Consider the following 22,410-nt stretch of genomic DNA (forward strand, 5'->3'; position numbering starts at 1 on the left):
GACAGGAATATAACAGAAGAATAAAGTTTAGCAGGACTACAAAGGCAAAAATCAGTGCTGACAAAGATTAAAGGTACTTCAAGGGCTTGATCTGTGGAAATTTGGCAGATCTTCTACCAAATGATCAACAAACTACATATTTAAACAAAAGTGGATGGCCAGTACATGAGTTTTGCACACTTTTAATATTAAAAATTATACCCAGAGACCCTGAAATACAGGAGTCTGTGGATAAATGGTTCTCGCAAGGCACCATCGGCCAAGTCTGAAGCAGTCGCTGGCTCCATGAATGCAGAATGTATTCAGGATAAACGAGGGATGAACTTCTGGCCAGCAGGGAGGGAAGAAACAGCGCCTGCTCAGTAAGCATCTGCTGGGCGGTGGGTCGCTGGATAGTTTGGGGACAGTCGCTCCGGCGGCAGCCGCTTGAGCCTCCCCGGATACCGACTCCGAATCAGCCCGCACACGGCGCCGCGGCCGCTCTCGCCCGCCCCGCGACGCTCAGACCCAGCACCCCGCGCGCACCGCCCGGAACTTCTGCAGACCGGAAACAGCGGGCAGGACTTCCGGAAGTGGTGACCGCGGGCGGCGGAAACCCCGCGGAGACTCGGAGCGGCCGTGGGCTCCTGCTGCGCGGCTCCGGTTCTGGACCTGCCCACCACCCCACCCAGTCCCGACCTAGCAGCCTCCTCCCACCACCCATCTCCTCGGGTGGAACCCCGGGCCCCGGCGAGTCGCGGGGCGTTTCGCGCCCCCCTCCGGCGGCTTGGCTTCTGTGGGGGCGGTTGCCCAGACAACAGGCACTTCCGGGGGCGGGGCTCGGTTAGTCCCCACCCCCTTTTGCCCTCCCCCCCTCCGCTGCGGGGTGCCGGCCTAGACCGCGGCCCTCTCCCACTGCGTGGATCGTTGCCCCGCAGCACCTGCTTCCGGGAACACATTGCCTGGACTCGCGCACTGCGGCTTAACCACCTTACGCTTCCGACTAGAGCCGGAGGCCCGTGTGTTTCTTTGTTGCTCCTGGCAACAGCCACTTCCGGGAGCGAGTGCCCTCCCCACCCCGGTCCCGGTACCGCTAGAGCCCGAGCCGCGAGTTCCGTCTCCTAGCAGCGGTTCGTGCGCGGTCGCCGCTCGCCTGCGGCTTAAGGCCTCCCGGGCCTCCTCGCCGCCTCGGCGGGGTCTCCGCGGCCGCCATGGTTCTTCTGCACGTGAAACGGGGCGACGAGAGCCAGTTCCTGCTCCAGGCGCCGGGGAGCACGGAGCTGGAGGAGCTCACGGTGCGGGTGGCCCGGGTCTACAACGCGCGGCTCAAGGTGCAGCGCGTCTGCTCAGGTGAGGCCCGGCGGCGCGCGAGTCTGCGGCCCGGACCGGGGAGCCCGAGCCGGGGCGGGCCGGGGCGGGCCCGGGCGGGGAGGAGGTGCGGGTCCTCTGCCCTGGGGACGGGCGTCGGGAGCCGCGAGCCTTGCTCGGGCCGGCTGGCCTGGGGGTGCGGGGCAGGTCTGCTACGTTGTGCTTAGACGTGCGGCCGGCGCGCTTGGAGGGGGGACGCCGGGGTCCCCCGGAGGTGCCTGAAGAGCCAGCGGGGCGGGCGCAGACGCCGGGTGCCGGCGGGCGGGCGGGCGAGGCCGGGAGTGAAATAGGCCCGGAGAGGGGATGACCCGCGGGCGCGCCACTCCGGGCCGCCGAGCAGGTGCGGCGCGGTGGTGCGGCGGGAGGGGCGGGACGGCCCCGGCCCTTTTCAGAAGGGAATTCGGGGGAGCCTGGGTGTCTCGGTTGAGCGTCCCACTGGATCTCAGCTCGGGTCTTGATCTCAGGGTTGTGAGTTCAAGCCCCGCATTTGGGCTCCGCATTGGGCGTGGAGCCTACTTTAAAATAACCAAAAGGTGAATTCATTTCAAGGGGGTAAGCACCTGACTTAACGACGGGGCCCCGGGCGTGGGAAGACCGGCTGAGGGTCTGGCTCTTCCTGCCCTTCGCCAGGAAACAAGAGCCTTCTCCTCGTATTACGGCGTTTGGTCGCTTTTGTCAACGATCGTTGCGGGGCTTGAACTCACAACCCTGAGATCGAGGGAGAGGGAGAAGCAGACTCCCCGCTGAGCAGGGAGCTCCCGGGATCACGACCTGAGCTGAAGGCAGAGGCCCAACCGACCCAGCCACTCTGGCGCCCCTAATTGAATTTCATTTTAATTTAAATATAAAGAGTCAAGTGCAGCTAGTAGCTACCACGTTGGGACGTGAGCGTACTCCAGATGTGGTCCAGAATGTTACTGAGTGTCTCTGTAACTATATGATGTGATTTTTGTGCCATGGAGAACTCCTTAAGGCTTATGGTTTCTACCTTTGTGAGATAGACATAAAGTTCCTTAGTAAAATTTATTGATTTTAAAACAAGGTCAATATTACTTTTTTTTTTTTTTTTTAATTAAAGCGCTTGGGGAGAAAAGGGACTCCCAGTTTCATTTTCTATAATAAAATTACCAGTTGAAAACGTGGTGCCAGATGTTAATAGTCATGTCAGTGACTCCAGCCCCCACTGAACTGGTCCAGGCAGGCCCAGGTGCTATGCTTTCAGGAGACAGGGATGACTGAGACCAGCCCCTGCCCCCAGATAGTTTGAGTCTGGTGGGGGGAGAGGCAGCAAAGACCCCATGAAGTTACAGCCTTTGTTTTGTAGTATCGTGCTATTACAGGCGGTCTAGTGTCTTCCTACAGTGCTGTGGGAAGACCTAGATCTGTGTACTTTTCTAGAGGAAGGAAGGAAGGGCAAGCAATTTTGCAAGGCTAAAACGTGGCTTATGCAGAGTAAATATATGTGGGATAGGAAATATATAAAGCCCTGCTTTTGAATAGGGACATGATACTAGAAAACCAGTCTCTTTCCATCTCTGTCCCTTGGGAAGGGTGTGCATTGCCTCACTTCCTCCCCACTGATCGGTTACCTAAATTATTTATGAAGTGGGTATTTAAGAACGCAAGGCCATGAAAGCCTCAGATGCTAGAGCTAGCTGTGCATGAGGGAAGATGAGGATGTTGCTTCTCTGACCTACCTCACAAGGTGAAATTAAATAATCCATGTGAGCACACTTGGAAATTGTAACGCTCCCTGTGGATATGTGTTCAGAGTATCAGTGAATTTGAATTTGTGCCTCCTGAGGGCCAGGAAGTACAACACAGCCGAGGGTCAGAGCAGGGAAGTCCAGCGCTGCTGCCGGTGACCACAGTGAGCCCCTAAATTCTCCGTGCTGCTGTTAACGTAGGGCATGTCTGTGATCATTTGTCAAAGGTCAAGGGCAGGCCTGGCACAAAGCAAGTGACTTCTAAGTGTTCGGTGAATAAAATAGGGACCCAACGGGCAAGATCCCTAAGCTCTAGGGAGCTTACATTTCAATGTGGGTAGAAAGCGTTGTAATGGTGATCGTGATACATGTTGTCTAACTCTCTCTTATTTTGAAGAAATGGAAGAATTAGCAGAACATGGCATATTTCTCCCTCCCAATATGCAAGGACTGACCGACGACCAGATTGAAGAACTGAAGTTGAGGGACGAGTGGGGCGAGAAGTGTGTACCCAGCGGGGGCTCAGTATTTAAAAAGGATGATATTGGCCGAAGGAACGGGCAAGGTAATCCAGCTTGTATCTTCTGTGTGCATGCCTGAGTACAGCAGCAAGTGTGTAAGAGGCCCTTTCCGTGAAAACACAGGCCTCAGCTTTCTGGACAAACCGATGAAATGCTGCATTGTACACCTCAGTCCTTGCGGCAGATCCGGAGTGAGCTGGGCAGCGAGCGGACGGATGCATCGGCTGCTGATTCTGCCTCCAATGCTGCTGCTCTTAAATCTGGGAGCTGAACTACCTGAAGCTGCCGTATTTGTGGGTAACAGATGGTGACTATTGGCAGTTTCATGTGGTTCAGCCTCATGATTTGCAGGGGAATCTTTGCAAAGCATCGAAGGTTCTGTTCTGCTATGGTTTGCAGGTACTGAGATTCCATGAGAAAGAAGGAAGTCAGTGTCGGTCCACGGGTCTCTGTTCTCATGGAGGGCATGCCTCTCTGCGGTGTAGAGCAGAGCCCGCAGCTCAGAGCATGTCAGAGCATTCGAAAGTGTCCCCCTGTAGCGAAGGCGCAATCGGGTGGAATTGCAAGGAGAAAAGATGCTGCCCCGCTCTGGGAGCTGGTCTCTTTGAACTTGCAGGAAAAGCTCCACTTAAAAGACTCTAATTAAACAAACACCTAAGTATTGCTGTGCCCCTGAAACACTGTTAGGGGCCAAATAAATACAAAAGTGTCCCTACGGGGACTTTTTTTTTTTAAAGATTTTATTTATTTATTTGACAGAGATGACAGGCAGAGAGGCAGGCAGAGAGAGAGAGAAGGAAGCAGGCTCCCCACTGAGCAGAGAGCCCAATGCAGGGTTCGATCCCAGGACCCTGGGATCATGACCTGAGCTGAAAGCAGAGGCTTTAACCCACTGAGCCACCCAGGCGCCCCTCCCTACGAGGACTTTACAGGCTCAAAAAAATTTTGTTAAAAAATACTGAAGATAATAGGAATTTTTAGTATTATCTCCATTGAGTTTTAGCCTGGAAAATGGCTGACTGTCTTTTACATCTTTTAGTACATAGACTCATTGTTAGTTTGGAGAGATTCTTTGCTTTTTAAAAGGAACTACACCAATGAGAAAAATAATAGTATCTCATAAGAACCGGTTCATGGTTCATGATTGGTCTTTCAACCGGCCTTGTCTTAAATTAGCCCTTTCTGTTCTAACACAGCTTTATGCATCTAGCATTTTCTTTTCTTTTCTTTTCTTTTTTTTTGAGAGAGAGAGAGGAGGAGGCAGGCTCCCTGCTGCGCAGAGAGCCCCATGTGGGGCTCAATCCCAGGACCCTGGGACCATGACCGGATCCGAAGGCAGAGGCTTAACCCACTGAGCCACCCAGGTGCCCCTAGCATTTTCATCGTCTAATCTCTACTTTTCTTCATTAAGAAATTAAGCTGTGAGAGAGTCTTCCATGCCTTCTCCCAGCCAGCTCTCCGGCGCCCCTGGCCCAAGTTCCGTGCGGGTCCTTCTCTGGTCTCCCAGCTCCCCGACTCAGCCAGGGAGGGGTTAGCCCGTGGGAGAACAGTTTTAAAGATGGCCATCTCTCTCCCTCTTCCCTGTTTTATTTTCATAGCTCCGAATGAGAAAATGAAGCAAGTTTTAAAGAAGACTGTAGAAGAGGCCAAAGCGATAATATCGAAGGTTAGCTTTGGAAATGCTGCCCTAAAGCCTGTTGTTGGGAATACCAGCTCCACGTCTGGCTTCCAGAGTTCTCGGCGGACGGGCCTTTTCTTCTTTGTTAGCCTCCCAGAGTCCAGGGAGAGCAGCAGGCTGGGGGGGGGGGGGCTCGCTTTTCCTTTCCGTAAAGGTGACAGTGTCCTCCTGGCTTGTACTGGGCAGACGGCAGACGCCGAGTGCAGGGCGGCGGGTGTAGGACAGCCGGGAGCCGGCGCCTGCGGGATGCTTCTGGAGCTTAGCAAAGAGAAACAGAAGCGCTGTGGCCCTGCCTTAGCTCTCTGGATGTTTGATTGCCCTAGTACGTGCGGATAGGAGTTACTTTTCTGTGGATCCTGGTGACAATACAAAAACTTGCCTGGACGGAGAAGCCGACGTCCTCCTGTTGGCAGATACCGTGAATCTGGAGGAGGAGGATTCAGGCTGTTGGAAGAGTTGGGTTTTCGGTCAGTTGTGCTGTTCACGCATTGGCAGCTCCCATCCTTGCACACACACACACACACCCGCCCCCCGCCCCCCGCCCAGGCCTTTACAGATGAAGTTCACAGTTTGGGGGGTCGGGGTTTGAGACCCTGGGCAAAACCGCCGCTTCTGAACCCATGTCCCAGATTCTGCAAGCTCCAAACTCATCCTTTTTTTTTTTTTTTTTTAAGATTTTATTTATTTATTTGACAGACAGAGATCACAAGTAGGCAGAGAGGCAGGCAGAGAGAGAGGAGGAAGCAGGTTCCCCGCTGAGCAGAGAGTCCGATGTGGACCCTGGGATCCTGACCTGAGCCTAAGGCAGAGGGTTTAACCCAGTGAGCCACCCAGGTGCCCCTAACTCATGCTTTTTAAGTGTTTCAGGAAACACTACCTTCTGTGCCTGTCAATACAGCCAAGGCTCTGTGAAGTCTTACAAGGAAGGCTTTGGTTCAGTCCCGTGTTTGGAAAATGCATTTGACCCCAGAATTTTTTTTTTTTCTAAGTATTGCTAATGATAATAACGATTAACACCTCGTCAAACTAGCACCGATCAGGACGAGTTAGGAAAACCGTCGCCTGGGCCCGGTCCTGCACCCTTCCCTCCCCACATGGTGTTCTGGGCGGTTTTTCCCCCTCTTCCCTCTGCCTGTGCATGAGTTTGTGTAGTTCTCTCCCGGCTTAGCGAGAGCGTCCGCCGCCTTCCGGGCCCCTGCTGCAGTGACAGGCCCCAGTTGCAGAGGCCCCGAGCAGCAGCCCAACTTCTCGCCCAGGGCCCTTTCCACGCCGCCGCCAGACCTGCAGTGCACGGCACTGTCTCGCACCAGGCCCTGCCCTGTGGGGGCAGTTAGCCCTGTGGGTCCGCACACCACGGGGCCGCGAGGGAGGGTTCGAGTCCCGTGGCAGGAGGTTGGTCACATGGAGGTTGCTCTGTCCCCTTCCATGTGCCCTGGCCAGGGTTCACCACCCTTGGCCTTTGGAGGAGCTTTTACAGAAAAGGACTCTGGCACCCCGCCGGTTAGCATTGGTGGCGCAGGTGACACGCTCCCAGCAGAAGCCTTCCCTCCCGGAACCCCCCGTATCTGAGCGCTCCCCTCACCGTTCCTCCGGCATGTGTCTCTCACGGGAAGGCCTGATGAGTTTAACGGAGATGTGGGTCAGGAAGCAATCCGTGAGCCCCGGAGTCGGTGAGGCAGGACTGTCCCCTCCGTTTCACAGAGGAGAGCCTAGCTTTGGAGAGTTTCAGTCCGGCGCCCAGCGGACGGTCCTCCTGCCTCCCTCAGGCCACACCTCACCCCTCTCTGGGGCCGGGGCGTCCACGCCACAGGACGCTGGATTTTCTCAGAAGCGAGGATCTTCCATCTTACTCATCTCCCACTCAGTGACAGTGTAACGCGCTCACCCAGAACGGTCCCAGCTCTGATGTGAGCTGCGATGTGCCCTGCCCTGCCCCTTGGCCCCTGCCCTGCCATGGGGTCCCCCGAACCCAACTTTCCTCACCACCTCACTCTCCATGGGCAGTGTCCTGTCCCCTCTCCCTCTCCGTGGGCAGCTTCGCTTCCTGCCTGGCGGAGACTCGGGGCTGTGGGCCAGGAGCCCTCACTTCTCTGTTTTCTTTTCCTCCCTGGTCCTTCCCTGCAGACTCCCATCCCCCGAGCTCTCGCATTTCTGCTATTACCCCACTGCGGCTTGTCTGGATCCCCCTTCTGGAAACCCAAGACGGGGGAAGTGCCCAGTCTCTCCCCTCCCGTGGGCTGCGTCCACCCTGCTGCTGCCCTCGGGCCTCTTTCCTTCCCCGGACATCAGTTCTCCGCAGCTTCACCCGCTCAGCACGCCGGCCTTTCCCTCCCAGGAACCTTCCCGAAGCCGAGGTGCTCTGGGTTTCTCAGGACCCCGCTTGTTTCCTTCCCCCACAGCGGACGTCTACCCCGAATTTCTTGAGCATGAATGATGAGATGTCTGGCCACATGATTTAACTCCTCTCCGGCCCCGGCCTCGCCCTGGGGGTGATGGTGGGAGTGGGCTCTGGAAGTGCCAACCCTGTAATCCCAGTTTGGTCTCCCTGGGGTGGCCAGCCCCTCCCCGGACACGGACACGAGGTCCCACGTGGGTCATCTCGTCAGCATAAACTCGGGTGCAGTCCAGAGGGGCTCATGAATAACAACAGACATTCCTACCACTCAGGAAATTCTGGGGATTTTGAAGTGCTGTGCCAGGACCAGGACAAGCAGATGTATTCCTCTGTGTATCACTCCTCCCCCTGCGCTCCTCCCTGTTTCCGTCTCCACCCTGTCACCCACCCACCGGGCCGCCTCCCACCCCACCCCAGGTGTTTTCTGATCCCTGTGGTGGGTGCTGCCCAGTGTCCGCAGCCCCGCTCATGGTCTGCCTGCTGTTGGGGGGGGGGGGAGCGATGCACAGACGCCCCAGGAGTAGACAGTGGCTTTGGTAGCAAGTGCTGTTTGAGTCCTTTTTTTTTTTTTTTAAAGATTTTATTTATTTATTTGACAGAGATCAAAAGCAGGCAGAGAGGCAGGTGGAGAGAGAGGGGGGGAAACAGGCTTCCTGCCCTGCAGAGAGCCTGATTTGGGGCTCGATCCCAGGACCCTGGGATCATGACCTGAGCTGAAGGCAGAGGCTTTAACCCACTGAGCCACCAGGTGCCCCAGTTTGGGTCCTTTCTGTTGCTCTGGCAGCAGCTGGCGAGAGTCTTGTACGAGAGCCCGGAATGGATTAGCCCCGTTGTAAATAGTGATGCCTGTCCTTGGCCTTTTCAGAAACAGGTGGAAGCTGGAGTCTGCGTTACCCTGGAGATGGTGAAAGACGCCCTGGACCAGCTTCGAGGGGCCGTGATGATTGTTTATCCCATGGGGCTGCCGCCCTACGATCCCATCCGGATGGAGTTTGAAAATAAGGAAGATTTGTCTGGAACCCAGGTATGCAGCTCTGGGCATTCTTTAAGGTGGGTCACGTCGGATTTGACCCTCCGCCTCTGGACCTAGCATTTTGCTCCATGCGTGGGATGGCCCTGTGCTTCCCGAGCTTCAGGGCAGAGTCCTGAGCTGAGAGAGGGACCCCAGAGTAGCGCTCCCGGGGGAGGGCAGGCGGGACAGGTGTGCGGCTGCCCGTCAGGAGCAACTGAAAACCTTCCGTTTTCTTTGGCCACTGGGAAGCCAGAAACCCAGTTTGTCCCTGTTTCTACCCAAAATGTATTGGTCCCTTTGCATGGCATTTTGCGTTCTAGCCTTACCTTTTGCTTCATGTTATTTTCTTGCCTTTATGTTCCATTTTCCCGTGCTTTTCTCCCTGATTCCTTACGCTGTTGGGCAGCGTGTGTGGCTCTGAGCCGTCTTCAGCAGGTGGGCTGTGCGGAAGCAGACACACAGCCTCATTACGCCTGTACGTAAACCCCAGCAGGATTCCAGCGCTCTTTGCCGGCAGGGTCCTGCAGTTCCATCTGCGAAGGACCTTCTAGAGAAGGTGCAGAGGAGATCAGGCGCTCTCTGCTTCCCCAGAGCAAGAAGTCAGCTGAGTCGGGGCATGAGTTAAAACTATCAGGGAAGGCATTCAAGTTAGCCAGGCTGGAGCGCCTGGCTGACGCGTTGGTTAGTGTCCGACTCTTGATTTTGGCACAGGTCACGATCCTCAGTGTCCTGAGATCAAGCCCCAGGTCAGGATCCACATGGGGCCTGCTTGGGATTCTCTCTCCCTCCCGCTCTCTCTCTTTGATTCTTTAAAAAAAAAAAATGAGCAAGGTCTTTGACTTGTTGGAGGGTTTGGTTTCCTCCTGTTGGGGGGAGAGGAGTTGGGGAGATGGAGGGTGGCCCCACACGGAACCTGCCCCACGCTGCTGGCGGGGCGTGGGCACCTGCCAGGTTCCGCGCACCGGGGTGGGATCATACACCGGGGGCCGCGTCCCAGCAGACTTAGAGCTGGTTTGACCGTGGCCGCAGGCAGGACTGAGTGTCATCGAAGAATCAGAGGCGCAACTGTGGTGGGCAGCCAAGGAGCTGAGGAGAACAAAGACGCTTTCTGACTACGTGGGCAAGAACGAAAAAACCAAAATCATCGTCAAGATTCAGCAAGTAAGTACTTTGGCTTTAACATGTCTCGAGTTTTTGTTAATTATTTTCCAACCGATACAAATTTAGAGTAAACCTGACCTAACATCCTTGCTGCCAGTACTTCAATGCCAGCGGCCCAGGCTTAAAGGAAAACTGTCCCCTTCATGCACCAGCAAAACCTGGCAGAGAAAGTGGACTGATTGCCACCATCTGGAGTTTATTCTGGGGGGGGGGGGGGGGGGGGGTGGATATGCCATGTTGATTTCAACTTGAGAAATGGGCTACAAGTAACTAAAAATGTTTCTTGAAATGAAAAATACAGCCTAGAGCACAGATCTCAAGTTTTCCAAGTGCTGCTACTCTAAACAAGGAGGATGTGTCCGAGGCCTGTACGGGTGTGGGTAGTGTAGAGCTGTGTGTCCGTAAGGTGCTCGGGTCGTGTGCTCTGTCATAGCCATTTCTCTGTGATTTGGGGGAGCAGTGTCCCTCCCCTGCCCCACTGGACCTGCAGTGGCTGACGGGGGAATGGCCATGACAGATGGCACTGCCCGGCCTCTGGTCTCGGGTCCCCATGGGGGCCCAAGGTGAGGGGCTGCTGGAGTCCAGGCCTTCCTGTGGTGATCAAAATGGGTCACCTGCGTAGCTGTGGGCAAAGGAGGCTGTCATCCACAGTCTGCTCCTCCCGCGTCTTTCAGAGGGGACAAGGCGCTCCAGCCCGGGAACCAGTGATCAGCAGTGAGGAGCAGAAACAGCTGATGCTGTACTATCACAGAAGACAAGAGGAGCTCAAGGTAGCGGGTCCACGGAAGGTTTTCCGCAGAGCTGGGTCAGGGGTGTTCACCCCTGCTCAGGGCAGTTCTGGGGGGTGGCGAGCTCTGTAGGATGTGGGGAGGGGGTCTTGCTGGAGCTCCCGCCTCTCCTGGGCCACGGGGACCCTGTGGGGCATCCACCTGCATCCTCCTCTGGAAGCATCCTCCTGGGGAGGCGGGGAGTGGGAGTTTGGACACGGGTTCTTTCTTCGGTCTGTTGATGTTGCAAAAACACTTTCCAGGAATGCCTTCCTGAGTAAAACATGTTTGTTTCCAGAAATTGGAAGAAAACGATGATGACTCCTGCTTAAATTCTCCGTGGGCAGATAACACCGCTTTGAAGAGACATTTCCACGGAGTAAAAGACATCAAGTGGAGGCCAAGATGAAGTTCGCCGGCCACCGGTGCTGTCGGAAGTACTAGCTCGCCTTTCAGTACGCAAATCATACAAATTTAAAAGAATAACAGTAATATAGGGGTGCCTGCAGCCTTCTGTGAAAGATGTTGAATTTCTAGTTGTCCTAGTTTTTCTTTCCGTTTGAATGTTTAAAAGAAAAATTATTCAGGGTCTTAGAACTTAATAAATACATCCTCAGAAGAATCGGCCTAAATTATTTCTATTTCAAAACAGTATTTAGTATCTGAAATTTTTCTTTGACTGAGCACTAACGATGGAATGAATGACAGACATTTGTTTCTTCCGAATTTCTTTGTTTTCTGTTCTCACGGGGGCTGAGGTCCAGAGGGAACAGAAGTGCCCCTGCTCCCCGGGAGCCCTGCGTGCGCCGCGCAGCTTGGCCGCTAGAGGCCGCTCGAGGCCGCCCCGCGGGGGACCGCAGCCCCCACGCACCCCTCCCTCCCCCGCGTCCAGGTAAAGTCCGCCTCCTCGCCGACGCCTGCCTGGCCTTGCTTTCTGGGCGTGCAGGCCACACCCGTGCTGGAAGCCGGCTCGCAAGCCCGTCTAGCCTGGCAGGGGAACCAGTCCTGTCATTTCTGGGCTCTTCCTGGAAACGAATGCAGGCGCTGGTCGCACACGGTTGTCCCCTGTGGGCTCAGCCTGCAGCTCTCCGGGTGCTCGGCTGCCCCCCAGGCTGACGACGGCGTCGGGCTCGGGGGCCACCGGCCATCCTGACCGGTCTTCTAGGACAGCTTGGGTTTGAAACCCCGCCCCCTCACCCCCACAGACCCTGGCACCTGAGCCCCGCTCCTCTCCCGGACTGCCTGGGCAGCCAGAGTGGCCTAGAAATCCTGGCCTGCCTGGCTGTTGGTCTGTGCAGTGCGGTCCCCCGCGCTGGAGGACCTGCGGCGAGCCGGCCTGAGGTAGAGCCGAGTGAGGGGGACTCGCCCGGCTCGGGCCCTCCAGTGCCCCCCACACCTCTTCCCCCTGTAGCCGCGATGGGGGAACTCTGGCGGCAAGCGGGGTGTGTGTGTGTGTGTGTGTGTGTGTGTGCGCGCGCTCTACCCGCCGAGGGGCAGGCTTCCCCGGGGCGCAGGGCCGGCCTCTGCCCCCTCTGCCCACCTCCAGCAGCAAGATTAGCCAAGACGCTGCCCTCCCCCTGGGGAGGATTCCATCCGTGACAGAGACCTGCCTCTCCAGTGCAGAAAGGACCTCGAACATTGCACGCAGATTCTCCCAAAACCTTCAGCCTCCTCTCCTTCCCACCATCTCCAGTTTCACGGAGCTGCTGCCCACCCCCTCCCGCCCCCAGCAGGCTCCCTGGCTTCCTGCTGTTCCCGAGAGCTGTCTGCAGCCGACCCCCCCCCTCCCCACCGCACGTCTGGAGGGCGCCTTACACTTATGCTTGATTGACAGGTTTTGTAAAATCAAATCTGCATCTAATTTCCTTTTGGATTATAATTTTAAACGTTTCCATGAAGAGTGTTTGTGCTTGATGTGAAGTTTGCAATAAGATCCCATGATTTTATTCGAGGCGCGTCCTGCCTTTGACGATGTATAGTTTCTGTGCGTCGCATCCGAGCCAGACTTGCAAACAATGTTATCAGCCACACTGTCACAGAAGGTCTTTTTAAGAACAACTGTTTCTGTTTCCTTCGGAACTCTTATGGGCATAAATGCTTTAGTGGCCACGAGAATTACTCTGTGGCTTTCCATAATCCAAAGTTAGGAGCCAGAGGGTCGCTCACTTTTCGGTATAGAAATCACCAGATTTGGGACAACTGGGTGGCTCAGTCGGTTAAGCATCTGCCTTTGGCTGGGGTCATGATCCCGGGGTCCTGGGCTCCAGCCCCACACTGGGCTCCCTGCACAGCAGAGAGCCTGCTTCTCCTTCTCCCTCTGCTGCTCCCCCTGCTTGTTCTCCCTCTCTCTTTCTCTGTCGAATAAATAAGTAATTTAAAAAATAAAATCTTAGAAAAATCACTAAATTTCTACGTCACACGCCACCTCTGTATTCACGTAAAAAGAACAATCCTCTGCCCTTTCGGCTTCAGGACCCCCAGGCTTTCTCTGCTCCAAGCTGCCCCTTCGCAGCCGCCCCTGAGGAAAGAGGGCTGGCAGTCACTGGTGCCCGCGCTTGTGCCCACCGTGGCTGTGGCTGCACTCCCTGCACGTCTCCCACTGAGGAGGCTGGTGGGGGTCTGAGGCAGCGACCTGAGTCATCCTCGGTCACATCGCTCGTGAGGGTGGAGCCAAGGGGCCATCCCCGGACTTGCTCAGGAATCCGTTCATCGCCAAGGCACCTGGGCCCATGGGAGGTTACAGACCAGCCTATGAACATGATCTTGCTGCTACCTTCTTGTTCTTTTAACCCATCTTTGGATCGCTATCAAAAGGAGACGAAATGTCTATTGTCTGTGCGGTGCTAGTCTGGGCCCGTAGTTTTGTTCTTTCACGGAACCTGTGTTCTCACGTGGTTATTTCATGGAGACCAGGAATGCTAGTAATAAAATTTGACACCACCTAAAACCCTTTGGACTAGCAAACTGAAACCCCGGGCAGTATTTCTGTCACCGGATTACCTCGTTCCTTGGCAACTGCCCCGCAAAGAATGTGCCATTAAGCCTGAAATGAACAGCCACGAGCTTGGAGCACCGCGGCGCCGCCCACCGTGGAACTCTCCTGGGAAGCCTCAGACACCACCCCACCCTGCTCTGACCGCCACGAGACCTGGAGTCGCCCCTCCTTGCTGAGGAACGCCCTCCTGGCCCACGTTCAAGGAGACGGTGGGACTCCTGGGAGAAGTTCAGCACGAGATGTCACAGTGATGGTGGCCCGCCTTGGTGCCTACTATCTCCCAGAGGGCCACGCTAAGCGCTTTCCTCATGTTTTCTCACGTACACCTCGCAACAGCCCCGTTAGGAAGAAACTAGGATTGTTGTCGTTTCACAAATAAGGAAACCGAGGCCCAGAAAGGTTCATTTGCCCAAGATGAATCATCTGAAGCCCCACCCGCTTGCCCCAGAGTCTGCGTTGGCTCTAGAGGCAGGCGTCCATTTACACCTGATGTGGCTACTCAAGCACCGGCCAGTAAGCCTCGTTGAGGTGCCCTACAGAGCGGGCACAGGGCAGCCTGCAATTATTTTCATGCCCTCGGCCAACAGCAAGGGGCCTGTGGGTCCTGAGACTGCTCTGGTTCACGTGCCGCTGAAGGGGACAGGTGCCCGAGCCCACCCCAGAGATGCTTTCAGCAAAGCAGAAGCTTGACTGCTCTCTGAAAACCACTGCCCCACACGATGAAAGGGAAAGCCTGGGGTTGTGTCCCGGCTGGAAGCCAGCGCACAGAATTCGGGTCACAGCAGCATGGACAGATTCAGAAGCCAGGGGATAAACAGAGCTCCACGGGCTGGGTCCTGGCCCATCCTTATTTTGAACAGTTGGAATGCTATACATTCAGACCAAGAAAACAGCAGGCTCATTTGTGTTCCCGTTTCCACCACGAGGCAGGATCATCCTGAAATGCATGGGGTAAAAGTGCCAAAAAACCAACCCAAATCCCGGATCCCATAGTTGGCTGCGTTGGGTGGTGATGTTGCTCGGCGGCTGCAAACCCACAGCTGGGCCACTGTTTTCCCCTTACACCTTCCCTGAGTATGCGTGGCACAGCAGCCCACGGTCCCTAACGCGTCCTACTGTTTTCCCTTGGCTCACGGAGAGGTCCCCAGGCTCCGGGCACCCTGGCAGCCACCATCGTAAGGCTGATGAACGTGAGGACACCCCAGTGCCCTTCCTTCTGTCCCTTCGTCTATAAGGTTATTCAGAAATAAGGCCAAGCTAAGTATGAGACACTGATGACAGGACTACGGTCTGATACACGCCCACGGGCCTCTTTCCCCCTCCCTGCCTGCCTGCGGCCCCCCAACGTCCACCACCCCCCACGTCCCCCACACACAGTGGGCAGACACAATAGCGGCATTATTCTTGTGGGTTCTCATGTCTTGTTATCCCATTTGCATTGTGCTGGAATGGATCCCACAGGCTCAGAGCAACTGTGGGTTTAGCGACAAATTTGCAAAATACAGAGTACCCTCAGCTCCTTTCCCTCCAAATGCTGTGGTATGACTAAATCACTTATGTTGTAAAATAAAAGAGAGGAAGATAAAACAATCAAAGGCATTGATATGCAAAGCAAAACTGCAAACCGGAGGCTGCTTTGAGTTTAACTACTAGACCTTCACAAAATGAACTCAGCTCACAGGAGCAGATGTCCACCTTTTCTGGCAACTGTGTCCAGGCTGGAAAACTCTGGGCGTTTCTAGAGGCAATTTACATTGAACTGATGAGAGTTTCTGAGTGGGATAGCTCTTGATTTTGCCTGGAGAAGTAAATAAGATTTACATTATTGAATATAGGATATTAATAGCTTTATGCTATAGGAACGCCCCTGGCCCCTATTGGCGAACATAGGTAGAAAAGCAATGTCACGAACTGACAATTAGCAAAGCTGATTTGGCCTGTGAAAATTTCACCTAAGCTGTCTACACGGGAAGATTCGCCCTGAGCTGAGATAGAGGAGAAGGACAGGAAAGCTACCCGGCTTAAAGCATCGTGTTTGGAAAAAACAGCTTTTCAGAGCGTGTGTATCCCTGTCCCTGCAGAAACACTTAGAAACCTAGACTGAGGTGTCAGGCATCTTTTCTTTCTTTCAAAGTGGACTACATTTCGGGGAATGCCTCAGAATGTACTGCCACGGTTAAAATATAAATTTAAATACTAAATAAGGTTGATTTTATATAATTTATAAAATCAAAAAACACTATTAGAATGCTAACATGTTCGGGATTTGTAAAACTTTAAATTTTATATATATATATATATATATATATATATATATATATATTTTTTTTTTTTTTTTTTTTTTTTAAAGTAAAATCTTCAAGTAAGGTGGGGGGCCTGGCTGGCTCAGTCAATAGAACATGCGATGCTTGATCTCAGGGTTGTGAGTTCGAGCCCCACATTGGGTGTGGAGCCTACTTAAAAAATCTTCAGGTAGGGAGCATTTCTTTAAAGGAGAGGCTGCTCTTTTTCCAAAAGAAGAAAGTTATTGTCACCAAAACCCCTTCCAGGGAACCCCACATTTAGCCCAGGCTCTTGGTGCTCTCACAGCAACCTGAGAAGGTAATATCCGTGAGGCTGACAGCCAGCCTGCGGGTTTTCCCTTGGGAGCCAAAATTCAAATGTGTCTCACATACCACAGTTAACAAAGGCAGTATAGAAAAAAAATTTTTTAAATGATAGATTTAAATATTTGCAATGTATCATATTTTTCTCAGTTGAAGCATCGGTTACATAACACAACTTTCCAATTGTCCCCTCACTTCCTCGGCCCAAGTGAGGCTGAGACATGGCTTCTGTCTCTACTCCGGGATGTCCCTGCCTGGGGCCACACCATCCCCCGCTTGGACTGCTGCTCATCACAGTAGCAGGGCAGGAGCTTGGGAGGCAAGGCACTGTTTTAGTCGGATTTTAGTGCTCCCCCCACCCCCCAGAGGCAAGTATCGCGACACTTCCTAAAGATGATGTCAGTGAGGACACACGGAGGGACAGTGCCTTCTCTCTTCATCTGAGCGCGGCTTTGCCTTTACCCTCATGGATACAGGGAGCACTGGGCCGGGAGTCAGGGGACGGGGATGCTAATTCTTAACACGTTTGTGCCTCACGGTCAGTGACAAGGCTCTAAGGGTCAGCACCGATTGGGGGCTGGTTTTGCCTGAGGGGTGCACCTGCTTCCACACACTCTGGCTGAACGTGGGATTTCCCGTTGCAGGATGGAGATCCCGGTCAGGCTCTGGGCCTCACGGAGGGCCAGACGTTTATGGCCCAGTGTGTGTGCCACTGTTACAGCCTGACTTGGGGCCTGTGGACTTCCTCAGAGAAGGCCACTCGCAAAGGCTTCTTGACTGGGGAGGCAGTCACACGATCCGAAGTTCATGTTAGGAGGGGAACCATGGGCAGAGTCGGGGAAATTCTGCTCCAACACAGAGCACACCCTAAGAGATCATCGACGTTTTTAAGAGGACAAGCAGCATCATACTGAAGCCGCGCCACCCAGCACGGCTCCCATTGTGGCACGCACATTCTTCCTCTTCTGGGAGGCTTCTGCACGGTTTTGTGGGTCTCAAAAGGGCCACAGAAATTCTACCAAATAGAAGAGCAAGCAGACTTTGTACAAACCTGGCAGGTAAAGGAAAAAGGAAAAGAGAAGTGTCCCTGGGAAGCTTCTGGTGGGGCGTCTGGAGCTGGGTGTGTAGCCCCCACCCCACCCCAACCCCAGGAATGTATCTCCCAACTGCGGGATGGGGCACCCTCTACCTGAGAAAGTCTGGGGCCCTGGAGCCCCCTTTGGACCCTGCAACGTTCAACGTGCTGCATGATAATTGTGCCTTTAGACCACCCCTCCCTCCCGCTGAGTTCCGGTCCTGTCTTCCTAAGGCCCCTCACTGACCACGCATCTGGGCATAGTCGCCTGTTAGACCCCACAGCCTTGCCCTCCTGGGATCAAGGCCCACATTAGGCACCTGCTTGGCAGGGAGTCTGCTTCTCCCTCTGCCCCTACCCCTGCTTGTGTTCCCTCTCTCGCTGTGTCTCTCTCTGTCAAATAAATAAATAAAGTCTTTACCAAAAAACCATCCTTCAGGGAGAGGGTATTATATTTTTTTATCATGAAAATTGAAATTTATTGGGAAAGTACAAAAAAACAAAAAAAAAAACAAAAAACAAAAAACCATGGTGAACTATCAAGTACCCCCCACTCAACTCCAAAAACTCAGAGCTTTGCGAATCAGTGCTTTGCACTCTGTCCTCCCAGTGGCCCACACTGAAGTCTTCTAAAGAAATTCTCAGTGATCACTTCACTTCATCTGTAACTTTTTTTTATAAAAAAAAGTTTTAACAGGGCCACCTGGGTGGCTCAGTTGGTTAAGCATCCGGCTTTTGATTTCTGCTCAGGTCATGATCTCGGGGTCAGGGGATCGAGCCCCATGTCAGGCTCTGTGCTCAGTGCAAAGTCTGTTTGTCCCTCTCCCTCTGCAAACAGCAAAATCTGTTTGCTCCTGCCCCTGCTCGTGTGCTGTCTCTCTCAAATCAATAAATAAAATCTTTTAAAAAAAGTTAGCAGCTTTGCACATAGAAGAATCACAAAGAAAACATCAAAAAAAAATACCCAAAATATAAATACTACAAACAATATTCTCTGATCATAGTGCAAACAAACTAGAAATTCACACTAACATCCCACCCACTGATAGGCCCTTCTTCCTGGAAATCAAACACATACATTAAGCTACTCTCTTGGGAGAAAAGAGATATTCCAAAGCTGTACAGTTTCTAGAAAATAATGATATGAAAGAGGAACAGAACAGAACTTCTGTGATTGCACTACAATAGGATCTAGAAGAATGTCTAGCACTAAATATCAGAAACCATAAACATAAAAGTCAATCAATTAAACATCTAAATAAAGAACTACCAGAAGATCGACAAAGTAAACAAAGAAAGCAGAAGGCAGGAATTAATGGAGGTCAAAGCAGAAATGTAATGAGTTGAAAAAGAATGCTAAATCATTAAAACTGATAATTTGAAAAATCAACAAAACTAGAAAACTATTAGCTGACATAACTAAAAATAAATAAATAAAAAATAAAACACCCCCCCCCATACATAAAGTAAGAAAGTGACAAGAGAAAAAGAATTAAACAGAAGAATTTTTGAAAACGAGATGACAGGTCACTTCTGCCCGCTCCCGTGTTCGCGGCGATTCCCTTGCTGCTAGTTCAGGCCTGGCTGTGGGAGGTTTGTTCTGTTGGACGTTGACCTGATGACATTTCCTTTTATCTTCGCATTTCCCGCCCCTGGGCCCCGAGCATCTCCCCTTGTCGCAATGGTCAAGGCTCAAACTTGAGACTGAAGCCTTGTGAGTGGTTGAGCCAGAGCTCGAGGCCAGGAGTCATCAGGTGTGCAAAGGGGCACCGCCCTGTGGGGCACGTGCTCGGCTTTGCACATGGAGTCAGGGGACTGACTGAGGTTGCTTTGAATGTAGCCTCGCCCCCCAAAAGATAATATTTTGCACTAGTTTAAGCAAATAAATCTAAAAACTTGGATGGGATGGATACACTTCTAGGAAAGTAAAGTGTACCAAAATCAACCCAAGCCGAGATAGAATGTATATGCAGAGAACTTTCATAGAACAAAGACAGAAAACTCAAAATCTGCACACACAAAAATCACCAAGGGACGCTAGGAAAACTTTAAAGACCAGTGAATCACAAAACTTCATGAGCCACCCCAGAACACAGAAAAGGAAGGAGAGCTTCTGAGTTACTTCTGTGGAGCTAATATAATATGATAGCAGAACTGACAAAGACCGTCGTCTGTCACCCATAAATATGGATGCAAACATTTTTGAGTAAAAAAGAAGCAAAAGCGAATCCCCAAGCATGTCAAAGATATCATGGCCAAATGGGTTTTATTTCCAGACATGGGAAACTGGGAGAGAAATCACATGATCATGGCCACAAACTCTAAGAAGACATTTGACAAAATTCAACTTCCTATTGATGCTCACTGTAAACTCACTGTAAACCGCAAACCCCTACATCCAGAGGATTTGCATCCTGCCACGTTTCTCTGGCATCATAGATATGCTTCCAGAAACACCCCTGGGATGGTTCTGTTCTTGGCAAGGTTGGATTTGAAGGATGTGGTTGAGGAGTTAAGTTCAGACAAGGAAGCAGGGGGGGCCTCACTTGAGTAGCTCAAGGGGAGTCAAAACCCCACAGATCTCTTGAGGGAAGACCAAGGTGGTTTCCACCCCAGCCAAGGGCCACAGCAAGTGGGGGGACACACATCCCCTCCCCTCTCCGACCAGGGGGTTGCAGAGGAGCCCGGGGCACAGATGGCAGGAAACCCAAGAAGCCGGGTGGCGGCGGGGACCACCTGAGCACGGCTTCAGATCAGAGCGTGAATTGGGACGCCAGGGTCACCGGCTCCAGCGGCCATAACAAAATGGCACCGAGGCAGGGGCTTCAACATTTACGTTCTCAACGGTTCTGGAGGCCCAGGGTCCGAGATCCAGGTGTCAGCTGAGGGGTTCCCCCTGCGGCCTCTCTCACTGGCTCGCCCCTGGCCACCTTCCCTCCCTGTTCACCCATCCCTGGGGTCCCTTCCTGTTCTGACAAGGACGAGGGTCCCGTTGGGTTAGAGCCCCGCCCTCAGCACCAGGGCTTTCTCCTGTTTGCATCGCAAATGCCGGACTTACGACTTGATCACGGAGACGCCTACTTCCAAGGGGCCTCTCCGTACACACCCGGGGGCCGCAGACGAGCTCCAGAGCCCCCTTCCCACCCGCTGGCCTCCTTTGCTTTCGAGATCTGGGTTGATGGAGATGACTGACCATTGGCGCCTCTTGGTTTTTTTCTCTTTCCACCCTTTAAATTCCCACTCTTGCATTTTATATTTATACTTATACTCTATGTAAATATATTTTTAAATATTACATATTTACATAATATATATTTATATAATACATGTATATATTTAAATTCCCGCTCTTATAATCACCCGTAGAGAATGAACTCTCAAAACCCCAGCCTCTCCCCTCACCCCCACTAAAAGCAGATCCCCAGGCCTGTGCTCGACCTCGCTCACTTGATCTCTCCCTGAGACCTCACTGCGTGGTCCCCAGGGGCGATGTGAAAATTCCAGGTCCTGTAAGCAATAAACCTTTATTTCCAAGTTTTCCGATGAGCGCTGCCCAAAGACATCTTGCAATCGTAGTCCGAGCCACGAGGGCTTGTCCAACCACAGCACGGGGTACTGATAGGCTGAGGAGACCGGCCCACCCCAGCGACCTCAGTTGATCTTATTTCCAAACGCGCTCCCAGTCAAAGGTACTAGGAGGGCGGGGGTTTCCATGTCTGAATTCGGAGAGCGCACAGTTCAGCCCGCAGCAGGCTCTGTCATCTAAGATCTGCAAGATCTTGGGTCGTTTATTAACCCGACAAGCCTCAGTTTGCTGCTCTGTGCAATGGGTCTAACAGCATTGCCCACCTCGTCCGCTAGGACAGCATGACCCACCGCGGACCCAGGCTCCTCCTGACTTTCCCGCGCCATCGCCGCCACCAGTGGCCTGCAGCTGTCTCCTTCGTGGTGCAAGACGGCTGTTGTGCCTCGGAGGACCGCACTTGTGTCTCCAGCAGAAGGACGGAGGAGAGAGAAAAGGCAAGAGGCCACAGCGTGGGCGCCCCTGGTGTGTGCCCCTCCTACCACCCCCCCGGGCGACTTTCCTTCGAGTCTCATCGTTGGGGACCGATTGCTTCATGCACGTCAGCTGGGAAGGAGGGCGGAGGGGTCAGTGTTTCAGCCGGGAAAACCGCCACCTTGGACGAAACTGGAGTTCTGCTGGTAAGGAGGAGAGGGGGCACAGACATCGGACATCTTCACGCTTGCCGTCCCCAACCTCCGGGCTGCCGAGGGTGCTGGTCTTGAAGCAAGACAAACCAGTAGGGGCAGTGATAGCATGGAACACGGTCTCTTATCCAACACCCGAGGTCCACGGACAGCAGGTGTGCAAAACCGTGATTGCTGCCTCCGTGGAAGGAAGGAGCACTGGATCCAGATCTGACCCGGTCAAAATCGAAATTTGGTGCCTCCCTGCGTTTCTGACACTTTGACATGTGGGCCTCGCCCACCACAGAGGGAGGGGCCCTGCCAGGAGGAGCCGATTCCCAGAGAGAGCCAACAACACAGCTGGGAGCCCACCTTTTCTAGGCAAACCAGCCAGTCCAGAGCTCACGCCCCAACTGCCTCCTTTACTGGCTTCTGACACTCCAGGCCACTTGTCCCCTGTCCTAACCATGCCCGGGGACAGCCCTATACATTGGTACCTGCTCAAGTTCCCCAAACCAGCCCGCAGACTGCCTGCCCCCTCACCCCCATACCTTCCTGCTAAACCATGGTGAAGGCTCTTGCCTGCCTTTCCTCTGACTTCCTCTGCCTCCTGCCCAGCCCCTCTGCTTCCCGAGTGGCCCTGCGTGGCGCCTGGGTGTCCCCTCCTCCGGGGAACTGAGTCACAAGCTCCTCAGTGGTCGTTGTCTCCTGATCCAATGGCCTCACTGCCCCCTCGTCGTCTTAAAGCCTACCTTTTAAGGCAAGAGGATGGAAGAAAAGTATAGGAAGGTGCAGGCCGCTGGAGAACAGTGGCGCTCTGGGGGGTCCCGGCGAGATGGTGGGCCTCAGATCTGCTCCCTGCCTCTGCCCAGTGCTGAAGGGCACATCCTCTCCCTCAGGACGGGATTCGTGGGGGGATGCCTGCACACCTGTCCCTCCCCTGGCATTGGGGGGGGGGC

The 22,410-nt window shown here is 53.5% G+C and overlaps 1 protein-coding gene across 2 annotated transcripts; it reads left to right on the forward strand.

Moving 5' to 3' along the window:
• Positions 1–873: 873 nt before the first annotated feature.
• On the forward strand, positions 874–11,206 carry CFAP298 (cilia and flagella associated protein 298). 2 transcript variants are annotated; one of them, XM_013058843.2, is made up of 7 exons: positions 874–1,329; positions 3,502–3,618; positions 5,173–5,240; positions 8,513–8,671; positions 9,689–9,820; positions 10,495–10,590; positions 10,886–11,206. In XM_013058843.2, the coding sequence occupies exons 1-7, from the start codon at positions 1,191–1,193 to the stop codon at positions 10,994–10,996; spliced, it is 822 nt and encodes a 273-aa protein (XP_012914297.1). In that variant the 5' UTR covers positions 874–1,190; the 3' UTR covers positions 10,997–11,206. The 2 variants fall into 2 exon arrangements, with proteins under 2 accessions (XP_012914297.1, XP_004757561.1); XM_004757504.3 differs by having other exon boundaries at positions 880–1,329; positions 3,451–3,618.
• Positions 11,207–22,410: the final 11,204 nt, after the last annotated feature.

The sequence above is a fragment of the Mustela putorius genome, unplaced genomic scaffold (assembly GCF_011764305.1).
Source record: "Mustela putorius furo isolate JIRA1106 unplaced genomic scaffold, ASM1176430v1.1 tig00000832_pilon_pilon_pilon, whole genome shotgun sequence".
NCBI lineage: Eukaryota > Metazoa > Chordata > Mammalia > Carnivora > Mustelidae > Mustela > Mustela putorius.